Source organism: Lycium ferocissimum, chromosome 3, assembly GCF_029784015.1.
Source record: "Lycium ferocissimum isolate CSIRO_LF1 chromosome 3, AGI_CSIRO_Lferr_CH_V1, whole genome shotgun sequence".
NCBI lineage: Eukaryota > Viridiplantae > Streptophyta > Magnoliopsida > Solanales > Solanaceae > Lycium > Lycium ferocissimum.
The window spans coordinates 65736603-65751392 of NC_081344.1; the positions used below are offsets into that span (position 1 = coordinate 65736603).

Below are 14790 nucleotides of genomic sequence, written 5' to 3' on the forward strand. Positions count from 1 at the left end.
AGGATGAAATAAAAGGTTTGTTGAGGAAGCTAGAGACGAGTCTCATAGGGTAGCGAAAAAGAGTGTATTTAGGATTTCATGAGACACTTTTTTTTCTCTGCTTTTCTGTTCTCCTCCTCCTTTTTTTTTTGAACTCCTTAACGTTATACTATATGTGGTATATACATTTATTTGGGGATGTATTTAGAATTTTTTTTTTTATATAAAATGAACGAGGAAGAATTGTAGGAATTTTGCATAAATCTTGGAGTAAAATGTGGATTTTATTTATTTTACGCTAAAATCAAGATGAGTAAATTAAGAGAATATTACAAAAGATGAAGTAAAAGTAACATAAGGTGGCAATTTGAAGAGGTTATGAGTGATTTTGAGTAGAAAGAAGGAAATGAAAATGGTAAAAAAAAAAAAAAAAAAAAAGGAAAGAGAGGAAAAATAAGAAAGGAAAGAAGATAAATTTTATGTATATCTCCATCTTGATTCCATCATCCACGTCTATTTGTGGCCAAAATTTGTGCATGTGCATTCACTTAATTTGTGGCCAAAATTTGTTGAGTGCTCTTTTCTTATTTTGTTCCCTTTCATTTACCTTTGATTTTATTCTTAGATTAAAAAAATCTTTTGAAGATAATTATATTTTAACTGACGACACATATCAAATATATTACATAGTACAATCATCTACAATAATATAATTACCTACACATATACATCTACAAAAGAATGTAAAAGTAATTTCACCTAAAATTAAACATTTAGTAAAGTTTAATATTTCTAAATAATGAAATTAGAGGAAATATTTGAAAATTTGTAAGGAAGAATATTCATGATGTAAAAGAATTTTTAATGATAATGTTGTCATGGTACTTACTTTCATAAGATTACGTTATGGGTTGAATTTCTGGCTTCGTTTTTAAAATAAAAGTTCTATGAAATATCTCTGAGTTGAAATTATAAACATGTATTTTAGATTATATGTTCTAAGTAAATATAAAAACATGTTTAGTTTTTGTATTTTTTTTAAAATTATTTCATGTTCAACAATAAAAAAATAAAAAAATTCGTAACTGAAGTGTTTTAGAATCGCGCGAAGCGCGGCCCAATTTACTAGTTTTTAAGTATCCCAAAGAGAAATCTGTTGTAACAAATAGTCTTGATAGCCAATATAAAGAATCTCAAACCGTAGACGTAAGATCGTTGTCCTGCGTAAACGTAAATGGAATTTAAGTTTCGTGTCTACTTCTTTGATTCAGTTAAGGAATTTAGTTGGTTTAAATAGAAAGAAAAATGGAACCACATAAAAGAGAGCATTAGAGATGCAAATGAATGAGCATGCAACACCACACAAGGTTACGTTATGAGTCCGGAGCCTAAATGACACAAATTTGGATCAAAATTTCCAAAAGGGGTTGTGGCCTACGCAATAAACCAAAATGGGTCAATCGTGTAGTCCTACACGATTTACCCATTTTTTAACTGCTTCCGTCTTTCCGTCCGTGAAGTTTAAAAAAAAATAAAAAATTAAAGGGCAAATCGGATACCACTACACGATTTGCGAAAAATTCTTTTTGCAAATCGTGCAGATGTACACGATTTGCAAAATTAATTTTGGCAAATCGTGTACATGTACACGATTTAACTCATCCCATGTCAATGAATTCAATGAGCAATTTTAGTTTAATTCAATGAGCAATATCCCACGTCAATGAAACTGTAACAATAACTTTTATGCCTTTAGCTAAACATTTAATCACTTTGTACAATAAACAAATTGCTATTACTCCCTCCGTCTCAAATTATTTGCCGTGGCTACTAAAAATAGTTGTCTCAAATTATTTATCGTTTTAGAAGTTCAAGACAAAATTAATTAATTTTTTTCCATTTTACCCTTAGTAAAATTTTGTTATTAATGGAGATGACATGCATATATATGAGTCAACATTTAATGAAGATAGATTATAATTTAGATGTAAATAAGGGTAAAGTAATCAAGACTCCCTCCTAATTAATATTTCTTAAGAGATGTGTAAAATAAAAAAGAGACAAATAATTTGAGACGGAGGGAGCATTATATTTCATTATTCAAACATGTATAGTTAACTATCGATCAATTACAAAACTATTTTATCTTTAATATGATATAGAAGGTGGACTTCTTATACTCGCTACTTCATCAGGAAAAAATTACCCTCTGAAAATCATATTAAAGCTAAAATAGTTTTGTAATTGATCGATAGTTAACTATACATGTTTGAATAATGAAATATGATGCTCCCTCCGTCTCAAATTATTTGTCGCCTTTTTATTTTACACGTCTCTTAAGAAATATTAATTAGGAGGGAGTCTTGACTACTTTACCCTTATTTATATCTAAATTATAATTTATCTTCATTAGATGTTTACTCTTATATATGCATGTCATCTCCATTAATAACAAAATTTTACTAAGGGTAAAATGGAAAAAAAAAAAATTAATTTTGTCTTAAACTTCTAAAACGATAAATAATTTGAGATAACTATTATTAGTAGCCATGGCAAATAATTTGAGACGGAGGGAGTAATAGCAATTTGTTTATTGTACAAAGTGATTAAATGTTTAGCTAAAGGCATACAAGTTATTGTTACAGTTTCATTGACGTGGGATATTGCTCATTGAATTAAACTAAAATTGCTCATTGAATTCATTGACATGGGATGAGTTAAATCGTGTAGATGTACACAATTTGCCAAAATCGTGTACATCTACACGATTTGCAAAAAGAATTTTTCGCAAATCGTGTAGTGGTATACGATTTGCCCTACAATTTTTTTTTTTTAAAACTTCACAGAGGGAAAGACGGAAGCAGTTAAAAAATGGATAAATTGTGTAGGACTACACGATTAACCCATTTTGGTTTATTGCGTAGGCCACAACCCCTTTTGGAAATTTTGGTCCAAATTTGTGCCATTTAGGCTCCGGACTCGTTACGTTATGGTAGCGTGATAAAACTTTTTAATGTGAATTCGAATTGATCAGGCTTGAAAATCAAATATCAAACACCGAGAAAGAAAAATAGCAAGGAAAAGAAATGAAAGAAACGTGAAATGAATCTTTACTTTCTAGAAAATATATTGTTTTCCCCCTTTGTATGATTTGGGAAACATTCATATGCAAATGTGTTGTCAATAAACCATCACATCAGATAAGGGGGTGCATTGACAAACACTGTTTGCAAATGGATTTAAGTTTTGGGAATTCTTTTATATGAATAAATTTACACAATGAGTGTAAGTTCATCTGTTGTCTACATTATTATTTTTAGGTAATTAATTTCAATTATTATAAGAAATTACTTGGAATTATATCTTAAGTGATTGGATAGTATATAAAAATTTACACAATGAGTGTAAGTTCATCTGTTGTCTACATTATTATTTTTAGGTAATTAATTTCAATTATTATAAGAAGTTACTTGGAATTATATCTTAAGTGATTGGATAGTATATAATTTGTTTATATTGTTAGTGTAAAGAAACTAAAATTAAACACTTTATATATTATGAATATGTAAATTTTATACTATTAATGTAATTTTAATTTGTGGCAGCAATATCAATAACCGTTTTTACCAAGTTATCAATTAAAATTACCTTATAGAAAATAATATGATTATGCATTGCACCGTTAACATATACAACTTAATCTATTCACCAATTTGTCCATGTAATGACTTGAGATACCATGAAACAGAACGGAGTTTCATTTTCCAAAATGTAAAAATAAAAAACTTAACGGAGTTATCAGCGTTAATTTATGTAGAATGGTGTTTATTCAACTGAAAAAAGAAATAGCATTTTGATTGAAAAATTTCATTTCATATACTAAAAGCAGTCCAATTAATGTGACCTCTTGATCGTTCTACAAATAAAGAACTACAAAAGGACTCAACCCCAATGAAAACTTATCATAATAATTATACTAAGAAATTAAACAAGATAAAATTAACTATCAACAAAATTCCATTAATAAATTAATCAACAACAGCTCATTGGAGGAAGATCCAAGTTCTTCCCACTAGACTGTTTCTTAAAAACCCTACTTCCAAAAACCAAAAACCCTAACGAGTGTCCAACAATAGCAACCAAAAACACACCACCATTAAAAGACATAACTGCCAACATGACAATATAAGCCAAACCAATTCTCAAACCATACAGGGTTGTCTGAAGAAGCCCGGCAGTTACATGGTCAGCATTCTCGTTAATGTAATTGCTATGAGACAGAAATTCGACGAAAATGGCCATGAAAAAGACAACAACAAGTGCCAAGATGTACATGCCCAAATTATCATATCCAGGCCAACCTGAGAAGAGAATCTCGGTATTCTTTCCCCAGAAAAATGTCATGTGCATCATCATGTGTCGATGGTTCATCATCATCCCGCTGTTATGAAAAAGAATTAAGAGAAATTAGGGAGGAAACCAGAGAGATAATGTTAATAAATTCATTGTATTATTCATCGCATTAAACTAAAATAAAAGATTATACCACTATTCATAGAGAATTAAAAGAAATAAAATAAAAGAGAATATACTATATTCCTCATAGACTCTAAACTAAAAGGAAGATAAATATTTTCCCATTATTATACTCTCTCTATTTCAATTTATTTGTTACAGTCTTTTTAATCCGTTTAAAAAGAATGTCTATTTTCTAATTAGTTGACAAATCTTTAATTTCAAGATTCCACCTGACATGTTTTAAAACCACAAGATTAAAAGACTTTTTGATATATTATACATATCTTTAGTTAATAACCAAAAAATTCAAAAGTTTTCTTCACTTTCTTACTTGTTTGGCCATGAGAATTATTCATTATTTTTTGGAAATTTTTTTCACTTTATTTGAAAATTAGGGTTTGGCAATGAAAATTCCAAATATAACTTAAAGTTATATTTGGAATTAGGAAAACACCTAAAATCCTCTTTTCACTTTTTTTATTTCAATACATTCAAACAACCAAATATTCTTTGCAAAAACTATAACCAAACACAACCCCATCCTCAACTTCAACTTCATAAATTCCAAATAAAGTGAAAAATAATTGATTTCTATGGCCAAATGCCTATTTAAACTCCGTAATCAGTCAAACTACAAACAAATTCAAACTGAATAGAAATCCTAAACTTGAAATTAAATACTCTAGAATAGTCCTAAATAAAAAAGAAAGTAAGTATTCTAATGTTAATACAGATCATAAAATAGAAGGAAAGTAAATTTTAATACCCGCCTCCTCCTGTGCCGTTGTTCATGGCAGCTGAGGATGGTGGCGGCGCCATAGCCATACCATGCATGTGGCCGTCGTTGTTCATTTTTTTTTCTCCCTTTATTCTTTATTATTCTGGGTTGAATTAGGACATTTATGTTGAAAATGAGAGCGAGAGTAGGAGGCAACTGGCAAGTTGTCCTGTTATCTTTAAGTAAGCAAAAAACGAAATTATTTGATAGTACATTGTAGTAAATGTACTATTTTTTTCTAGTACAAATTAACATATATGGTAGGTAGGGATGTACAGACCAAATCGACAAACCGCACCAAACCGAGAAAAAAACTCGACTTGTGATTTGGTTTGACTTGGTTTGCTGTTAAAAAAAAAAAACCCGACCATAATTGGTTTGGTTTGGTTTTAGCTAAAAAAAGTCAAACCGAACCAAACCGATCCGACATTACGTGTATTCGATTTTTAAAATATTATATACATAAAAATATTTATTTATAATGTACTTTGTAAATATTTCTTAAATTTTTTCATAGATTTTTGTCCTTTATCATATTATTTTAAGCTTGAACTTAGAATTTTGAATGCCAATAAGTTTTATATCCCATGGATGTTAGTAACTCAAATAAACTCCAAATCAAAACCAACTCAACACTAATGCTAACAAAAGAAATTCAATTCTAATACTAGGAATGATAGTAATGTTGGATATCTATTCTTTAGTTTTGCTTAATTGGTTTAGAGCGTAAAAATACATAGCTTAATTTTTTTCTTTGTCATGTAATTAATACTTATTAGCCGTACTTATTTTAGCGTAACTTAGTATCTAGATTAAAGTCATTTTCTTTATGGCTTATTAATTAGCAATACTTATTTTAACCGATTTTATTATCTTTTTTGTTGAATATTTTAATACGATGTCATCGCCCATCTCACAATTTGTGTTATTTTCTTAAGAGACATCTTAGTTATATAGTTGTATCTTACTAGGACTAAAGAAATATTTGAAGAAAAGTCATATGTTTTGTACGAAGACTTTTTCGGAAAAAAACCCGAACAACCCGAAAAAATCGAATAACCCGAGAAAACCCGAAGTTGAAAAATCCGAATTTTATTGGTTTGGTTTGATTTATAAATTTAAAAACCCGAGCAATTGGTTTGGTTTGGTATTTAAAAAATTCGAACCAACCGGGTCCATGTACACCCCTAATGGTAGGAATAGAATTTTAAAAGAGATTGTTTTCCCTTAATTAGAAATGAAGAACAATTTCAAAAAATTTCTCCAAGTTTAAGTTTGTAACGTTAACGTCCTATTTAGTTTGTACTTTGTAATACTACACTTATTTCCTTTATTTTATATTTCTTGGTAATAATTTCTTTAAACTATTTGTCATTAATGCAAAATAATTGCAATTTCACAATAATTCTTGATTTTGATAGGTTGAATTAGGAGATTTATATTGGATATTAGGAGAGTGACAGTAGGAGGCAACTGGCAAGTTGTCATGTGATCTCTTTAAGTAAGCAACGAAATTATTGATAGTACATTGTAGTAAATGTACTTTTTTTATTAGTACAAATTAACATAAATAGTCGGGGTAGAATTTTAAAAGGAGATTGATTTTCCTTTAATTAGAAGTGAAGGACAATTTCAAAAATAATTCTCCAAGTTCAAATTTGTAACGTTAACGTCCTATTTAGTTTGTGAGATACTACACTTGTCTCCTTTAATTTTATTTTTCTTTTAATAAGTACTTTAAACTATTTGTCATTAATGCAAAATAATTGCAATTTCACAATAGTTCTTGATTTTTGTCGGTTGAATTAGGAGATTTATTTTGGAAAGAAGAAGAGTGAAAGTAGGGGGGAACTGATGGAAAGTGGAGCAATCTTTAAATAAGCAAACGAAATTATTGATAGTACATTGCAGTCAATATAGACTTCTTTTTCGTACAATAATAATTAACATAAATGGTACTAGAATTTAAAAGGAGATTGATTTTCCCTTAATTAGAAATGGAGGGCAATTTTTAAAAAAATTCTCCAAGTTCTGTTTGTAACATTAACGTCCTATTTAGTTTGTGATACTACACTTATTTCCTTTATTTTATTTTCTTGTAATAATTACTTTAAACTATTCGTTATTAATGCAAAATACTTGCAATTTGACAATTACCCCATTCTAAATTACTCTCTTTTGATTAAATAACTCAATACATATATTTTTAAGGATTAAAAAAGGATAATAGCATTTTTGGTCCCTAATTATAGATATATTCTAATTTTGGTCCTTGTGATGTCTAACGAAACACATTTAACCTTCAATTAATCGAAATATTTAGTCCTTCTAGGTAAGAATTATGTTGTATTTGAACTACTTTAGATCTATAATACTGTTAAATATGGGATAACACTACAAGCTTAACATAATGAATGATTAATTGAGTGGTGGAGCGACTAATAATTATGGTAAATTTGTGAATATTTACAAGCAAAATATCAAAAGTACACATTTCTATTAATTGAAGTTTAAATGTGCTTTGTCAAATATTACAAAGATCAAAATTATAATTTATCAATAATAAAGGGATCAAAAGTGCTATTAACCCAATTAAAAATATAATATTCTAGGCTAGCTGGTTTAGACTCAATAGTCTCTCTTAGACTCGAACGTCCTAAACTTACATTTTATTATTTTCTTATTTATTTATTTTATTCAAAGAGCATTCTGAATTCATGAAAAGAAAATCGTTAATCGTCTCTCCAGCAGAATACTCTTTTTAATTAAAAGATGAAGAAGAAGAGAGAAATAAAAATGATATGCACATACATACTATATCAACATAAATATGAAGGATTGCGGGAATGAATTGCAATGGATGTTACCACAAAGTACCAACGGATGTGGTGGGATGAATGAGATTCTACAATCAAAGGTGGATTCTGAATTACGACAAGGCTAGTGCATTATTGTGAAGAGGTGGGTTCATGGGATAAATTTAACTGGCTCAACAAGATAGACATAAGATTTGAACTTCTAACCTCACTTAATCATGATCGCATTAAATGATATTTTGAACTTGGGTGCACACATCTACATTTAAAATTACTGTGTTTCGCTGAACCGGTAAGCCATAACACTAGGACAGCAACACATCATAGTAAGACAGCAACGTTGAACAACATGATAGAGAAGCATCATCAAGTAAGATTCGAATATGGTGATTATAGTAGAGAAAATGATGAAAATGGTCCCTTATGTTTGAGGGTAGGTTCAAAATTAGTCATAATTTTGATTTTTTTAAGATTGTCAAAAGTTAACACTTTTTTCATAACACATATACCGAAATTTGTCTGTTAAATTTGGCGGAACTATAAAAAAGGGGAATTAGCGGGAACTCATAGAGGTACAATTTTTTTTTAGATTTTGTTGTTTATAATTTATTTCTAGAGTTTGGTGCAGCTTTTTGAAGTATAATTTTTAGTTAATGATTGAAAAATTAAGGTCATTTGTTTAATACACATAAATATTAAATTCAAACATATTATCACAGGAGATAGAGGGCGACATAAAGTCCTAAAATCGATCAGCATTTACTTCTGGGTGCACATGCCTCAGCTAGGATCACTTGTGTTATTGTTTGCTGTTCAGGAAGTGGATCCATATATTGTTATTTTGAGCTATATCATCATTGCTAGAATACACGATCTTTCAAACTTTAATCTTGATCAGCCACTACAAAAAACTGAAATTAGCTATGAACTTCATTGCTAGCACAGCGCTAAATCGCTCGTAACTAATAATTTTTTTATAGTCTATACTATCAATCCCTAAATAAACAGCCTTTTGAAGAAATGTCGGGTAAGGCTCTGTACAATAGACCTTTGTGGTCCGGCTCTTTCCCAGACCTCACGTATAGCGGGAGCTTAGTACACCGGACTGCCTTTTATCTGTCGCTAAATAGGATAAGCAATGGATTTTGCTGTTTAACTATAGATCAATTTGTCCTTCGCTCATTCCTGTTCTTTTAATATTGACAGACTCTGCTAGAGATGAATTCTGTTAGACTCTTCAAGGAGTTATGTGATGAGCCACCATCTAGAAAAGACATCTGGAGTTTCTGTTTCATATCAAGTACTCTTTGCCTCAGTTCTTTACCTTCTTCTTCCACCATAAGTTTTCTTATTGTACTCTCTATGACACATCTAGTCAAATCATCAGGTCCTATTTCAAGGCCTATCTTCCATACATGAGTCAAGTATCTCGCGTTCACTTTCTGATCACCAAAACATGGCCTACAAATCATGGGAACCCCTTCGAGAATACTTTCTAAAGTTGAATTCCAACCGCAATGACTCCAAAATCCTCCAACTGCAGGATGTGCCAAAACTTCTTTTTGTGGTGCCCATTTCACTATACGACCTCGATCTCCAACTGCTTCCAAGTATCCATCGGGTAGGTCATGTTCGATAGAACTTGGCCTAACTACCCATAAAAATGATTGGTTGCTATTGAACAATCCCCAAGCTGTCTCAATGAACTCATTTTTATCCATAACTACTATACTCCCTATGCTTACATAGAGAACAGAATTAGGGGCTTGAGTATTTAGCCATGAAATGCAGCTAGTATCCTCCTCCACTAAACTCGTTTGCGAGGAGGCAATTTTGTGTAAAGGCCCTATTGTGAAAATAGGAACTCGATAATGTTTTTGAAGCCATGACAATGCGTGATTCTCAAGGTTTTCAATAGTGTTAAAAATTATAGCCACAGAGAATCCTAAATTAACCACCTTTTCAAATAACTGTAATTTAGGCTCTGGAATTTCGGAAATGAGATCGCAGGGAAGATCCTTGAACCTGAGAATAGGTACTTTGGGCACCGGATCCAGCAACTGAGACTCTGCAATTGGTATAAGTTGGTAAATTAGTGTTAAAGCTCAGGACCAAGTTGTGACAATAATTTGTGAAAATACCTAACTTTGAGAAAGGATAATAACGTCTGTCTCAGTCCGTCGCTCATAAATGTTGTCATTTTTCCTTCTTTGGAAAAAAAGTTTTTATGAAATAAAACATTTTTAGGAATCAAATAGCAGAACATTGAAAAATAAGGTTTTTCTATTTTTTCGACGTACCAAACACAATATTCTCCATAAACTATACCTGGCAAGGGAAAGTAATTTTCAGCCTTGAGTGAGAAAAAGGCGCAAACAGCTTCCATGTAAGCACAACTACTAGCCCGAAGAAGAATAGTTGGAAGTTTAAGGTGAACAGCCACTTCAGTTGTGAAGTACATGAGGTGGTCATAAATAATACAAGATATTTGGCCATAGATTTCTGGTTTTTCCATCATTTGGACCAAATAGTCTCGGAAAGGAACTCTGCAATTCACATTCATTTCTGGTATAATGTCAAACAGATTCAAGAAAGAAGGATCGTTGTTTGACAAGCCATCCTTCAATGGAAAGAATGTGAATTCAGGATGTTTGGAGCTATCCGGAGGATTGAGCTCCGAGTGATTAATAACAATGGAGAAACCCTTAGCATGAAGCAGAGAGGCCAGTTGAAGCATAGGTGTTATATGCCCTTGGAACGGAGATGGTACGAGCACCACGCAACAGCTTTTTCCTTCTTCAACAGCCATATGCCTCGTCCACAGTGACCAATCCAAAATTTAGATGTTGTGGATTCTAACAGAGAGATAGGCTCTGAAATGTAAGTGTAACTATATTTATAATTTTTTTTCACAAATCTATATAGGATTTGACCCCGAAGCACTAGGTTATCTGGTACTTGGGCTTGTGGTTGGATCCGCTACTGCTCAGCCTGATCCTCCGTTTGTTATAAACTTTGTATTGGACTTTGTACTACATAGGTGGCGATTTAAAGAGTTGAGTTTGACAAACAAGTCTGCACGAATACAAATGGTTAAGCTTGAAATCTAAGAATTCTACGTTCATATCTATGCAGCATATATTTGTTATACTGTTTGTTTGATCTTTGAATAAAGGGACCCTACATTTATATGATGGGCAGCAGATATTGTAAACTACAAACAGCCGGCTTATGCTTAACTTTACTGCTTGTCTTTCAATAATTTATATTATTAGACAATAGCAAAAGATAAAAATGCAACGCAGCTAGCAGTACAATATTATAATACTTGAAGAAGAATTAGCACTTACTATTTGTCTTCCAATTAGTTGACATGGTCAAAGAATAGAAAAAACATGCAGCTAGCAAAGAGTATATGCATGCTTAACTTTCAGAGAAAAGGTCCAAAATATTCCCGTATGTTTGAGCTTGGAATCAAAACCATCCCTATTCTTTAACCTAGAGAATTAATAGTCCTCTAACTATGCATGCCAAACCAGTGCACTTTTGGTTCACGATATCTGAATCCGTTAAAAACTAACTGAACTTATTAAAAAGACCATCCGACTCAACCCAGCCAATCCAAATAACCCACTTCACCTTTCCTCCCCAATTAAAAGTGAGTATTTATTTGTTGCAAAACTAAAACAGTTTTTTTTCCCGGAGAACTGGTTTTTTGGCCCATTACGAAGTTTTTTTAGTTTTATGACCCTTTTACAAGAGATCTTCGTTTTTTTACACATAAGAGATCTGAAAAGTCTATTTTCTTCTATTCAAATTGTAAGACGGCAAGAGATCTCATTTCCTCTTTATTCAGCAACGTTAATGTCAATTCACAAGCAACAATAAAAAGATGATCACACCATCCTCCCCTTGAGGAAATAGGAATTCAGTTCATCACATGCTATGTCTTTTCTTTTCTTCTTCTTTCTTGATTCTGTTTCATTTAGATCGACTCATTATGTCTTCATCATAACATGTTTAGCCTTTAAATTTAACTGTCATGGATTAGCATGTCCATGAAACGAAGCAAATCATTACTCCTATATTCGAACTACGTATCTATTCAATATTATAAGTTGGTCAACGATTAAACATCCCCCTTTAATTCGATACACCAGTTATAATCAAAATATCTGAAGCAAACTCGAATCTGAAAAATTATGCTCCTTCCGTCCCAATTTATGTGATATAGTTTGACTTAGGTACTGAGTTTAAGAAAGAAATGAAAACTTTTGAAACTTGTGGTGAAAAACAAGATATCGATCTTTGTGTGACTGTAATCATTTCATTAAGGGTAAAAGGGAAAGTTTTAAGTTAAATTATTTTTAAATATAGAAATGTATCATTCTTTTTGGAACAGACTAAAAAGGATAGTGTATCATATAAATTGGGGCACAGGAAGTATTAACCAAAATGACTGTTTTCGTAGTGTTTTGTGAACTGGTTTTTGAGAGTTTCTGCTGCGTTTTCAGCTAGTTTCATAATGTTTTTGGTTGGGTAAAGGGGCTGTTTCAGTGATGGTTTCACGGAGAAGAAGATGAAGCTCACATGGTGTTTGGTGGTGGAGGCCGGAGGGATTTGGCTTTGACGTGGATGTGTGTGTTGTGTATTGTGTCTAGTAAAGAAGAAGAATAAACAAAGCAAAAGGAAAATGTCCAAAAAGCAGAAGCGAAAAGGGTGCTAGTGTGTGCACGTTAGAGTGTATCCATTTCTTACGTGAATGTGCTCTTACGGCTCATTTGTGTTGTAGGTCTATTGCGTGGTGTGGATGATTAGTGTATGTTTAACGTGAATCCTCTCTGTTTATGAGCTGCGGCTGAATTTTTTTTGTGTATTCTAGGTGTAGTCTAGTTTAGGAAATTAGGTCTAATCTTCTATTTATGGTGTGCCACTTTTAGCTTAACCTTCCTAAAATATCATTGGATAGTCTTTTCCCCAAAATGGAATATGCCATGGATATGGATAGGGTGGAATTTTGTCATATGGTGGGCTATCATTGGTTCGATTTTCTTTTTCTTTTGATTAAATAAAAACATCAAGATAAAATATTAATCAACTACTTTTAAATTAAAAAAATAAGAAAAATCATTAAACTAAGGAAAAATTTAAAAGCTAATTAACTAAAAAACTAGATTAAAAGAAACCTATTTTTTGTTATTTTTCTTTCGCTAAAACACAAAACTTGTACTCTAGAGATAGTAAATATTTTTGTCCCCCTTCTTATTTTTCGTAAATAAACCTACTATATAAAAATAGAATAAAATTGGCACTTCAAGACTAAAATTTAAAGAAATATTTAGACACTAGAAGGGGAAACACCCCAGGGAGGGTCAAAAATCACGTGTCTACAATGAGTTATGAAGAAGACTTTGTAAAATTAAAAAAATTGTGAAAAATGAAAGAAAATTTTGAGAAAAAAAATAAATACTTTTCTTGCCAAAAGAGAGTTTCCACATCACCTCCTCTATGCCTAGCTCTATTCAAAAAAGCAGGTAAAAGGATTTCCATTCCAAGAAATGTCGAATGCTATTGTAGCAAAATTGGTCAAGGTCCACGTTTATCACAAAGATGTTCCCGAGAAATTGCCTCGCCGTTTTCCATCAATTCTCTTTAATCTACATATTTGAATCTTCTTTCCGTCGAAGAGGAGACGTTGTAAATGGCAGCAGATCGTGGCCCACTAGCGTGATGAATACGTGGTATAATTATAAAAGTTGAAAGGACTAGCATTGAATGATAAAGTCAGACATTGCCGTGCCCTACATTTTCTCGCCGTTTCCCAAGGTAATGATGGCAGTTTTACCTTTTCTACAAAAAAATTTAAATTCTATCTTTTCAATTTCTCCGCTCCAAAATTTCTAATCTTCCAATTATCTTTCGCCTCTTTTCTTTCTTATTTGATTTCTTTGGCTTCTTCAAACTCTACTCATGTTTTCCCCTTCATCTTCATAAAATATTTCATCAAAAAAGGTCATTCTTTGTCAACGCTCTTTCCCCTCACATTGACGTTGACAAATCTAAGAATAGATTGCCTCCTAAGAAGTTTATGGGTGATGTTATAGCTGCTGTTGTTGATCCACGGCCTTCATCTTCATCAACTTCTGATATCAGAGACGATGAGGATAATATGGTTAATATACATCTGCCTTCCGTTGATAGTGTGATTTCAAAAAAAACCTTCACATACTTCAGATCTAAAGATTACTCTCCCTAAAGGCGATGATCGTGACACTTCGGAGCTAGACAGAAAAAGGATGGTTTTAGTTTCTTCAATTATTTCTAACGTCACTGAAGAGTCTCTTGGTTTTGTCTGGGAAAGGTGTCATTGGACAAATCCTGATCTCAATATCATAGTTTCGGGAAGGGATATGCCTGCAAATGCTCATCTTCCCGGTCTTTCAGCGGTATACCTCTATCCTTTTACTATTGGCTTTTCTTTGCCTCTTCCACCATTGATAGAAGAATTATGTTGCCGCTTGAATATTTGTATGGCACAAATTACACCTGGTGTCTGGCGACTGTTTCAATTCTTCTGATATTGTTGTCATTTCAAATGAATCTCCAGAGAAGGAAAAGGAAAACTTACAAGGTGTTTCTGAATGCCTCAATAAAGGTGAGGTCATGGCTCCTGAGATGGATACCACTGATAACATTCTT

General features: G+C 31.9%; 2 protein-coding genes across 2 annotated transcripts; both read right to left on the reverse strand.

The window, feature by feature from the left end:
* Positions 1-3978: 3978 nt before the first annotated feature.
* On the reverse strand, positions 3979-5435 carry LOC132050439 (copper transporter 6-like). The gene is made up of 2 exons (XM_059441682.1): positions 5264-5435; positions 3979-4420 (listed from the first exon to the last, which is right to left on the reverse strand). The coding sequence occupies exons 1-2, from the start codon at positions 5347-5349 to the stop codon at positions 4012-4014; spliced, it is 495 nt and encodes a 164-aa protein (XP_059297665.1). The 5' UTR covers positions 5350-5435; the 3' UTR covers positions 3979-4011.
* Positions 5436-8757: 3322 nt separating this feature from the next.
* On the reverse strand, positions 8758-11104 carry LOC132050438 (UDP-glucose iridoid glucosyltransferase-like). Its single transcript, XM_059441680.1, has 2 exons — positions 10420-11104; positions 8758-10159 (listed from the first exon to the last, which is right to left on the reverse strand). The coding sequence occupies exons 1-2, from the start codon at positions 10898-10900 to the stop codon at positions 9285-9287; spliced, it is 1356 nt and encodes a 451-aa protein (XP_059297663.1). The 5' UTR covers positions 10901-11104; the 3' UTR covers positions 8758-9284.
* Between the last annotated feature and the right edge of the window lie 3686 nt (positions 11105-14790).

Coding starts and splice junctions, on each gene's coding strand:
- LOC132050439 (XM_059441682.1), bottom strand. CDS start 5,349: ATGAACAACGACGGCCACATGCATGGTATGGCTATGGCGCCGCCACCA. Junction 4,421..5,263: donor AACGGCACAGGAGGAGGCGG/GTATTAAAATTT, acceptor TTTTCATAACAG/CGGGATGATGATGAACCATC.
- LOC132050438 (XM_059441680.1), bottom strand. CDS start 10,900: ATGGCTGTTGAAGAAGGAAAAAGCTGTTGCGTGGTGCTCGTACCATCT. Junction 10,160..10,419: donor AAATTACTTTCCCTTGCCAG/GTATAGTTTATG, acceptor TACCAATTGCAG/AGTCTCAGTTGCTGGATCCG.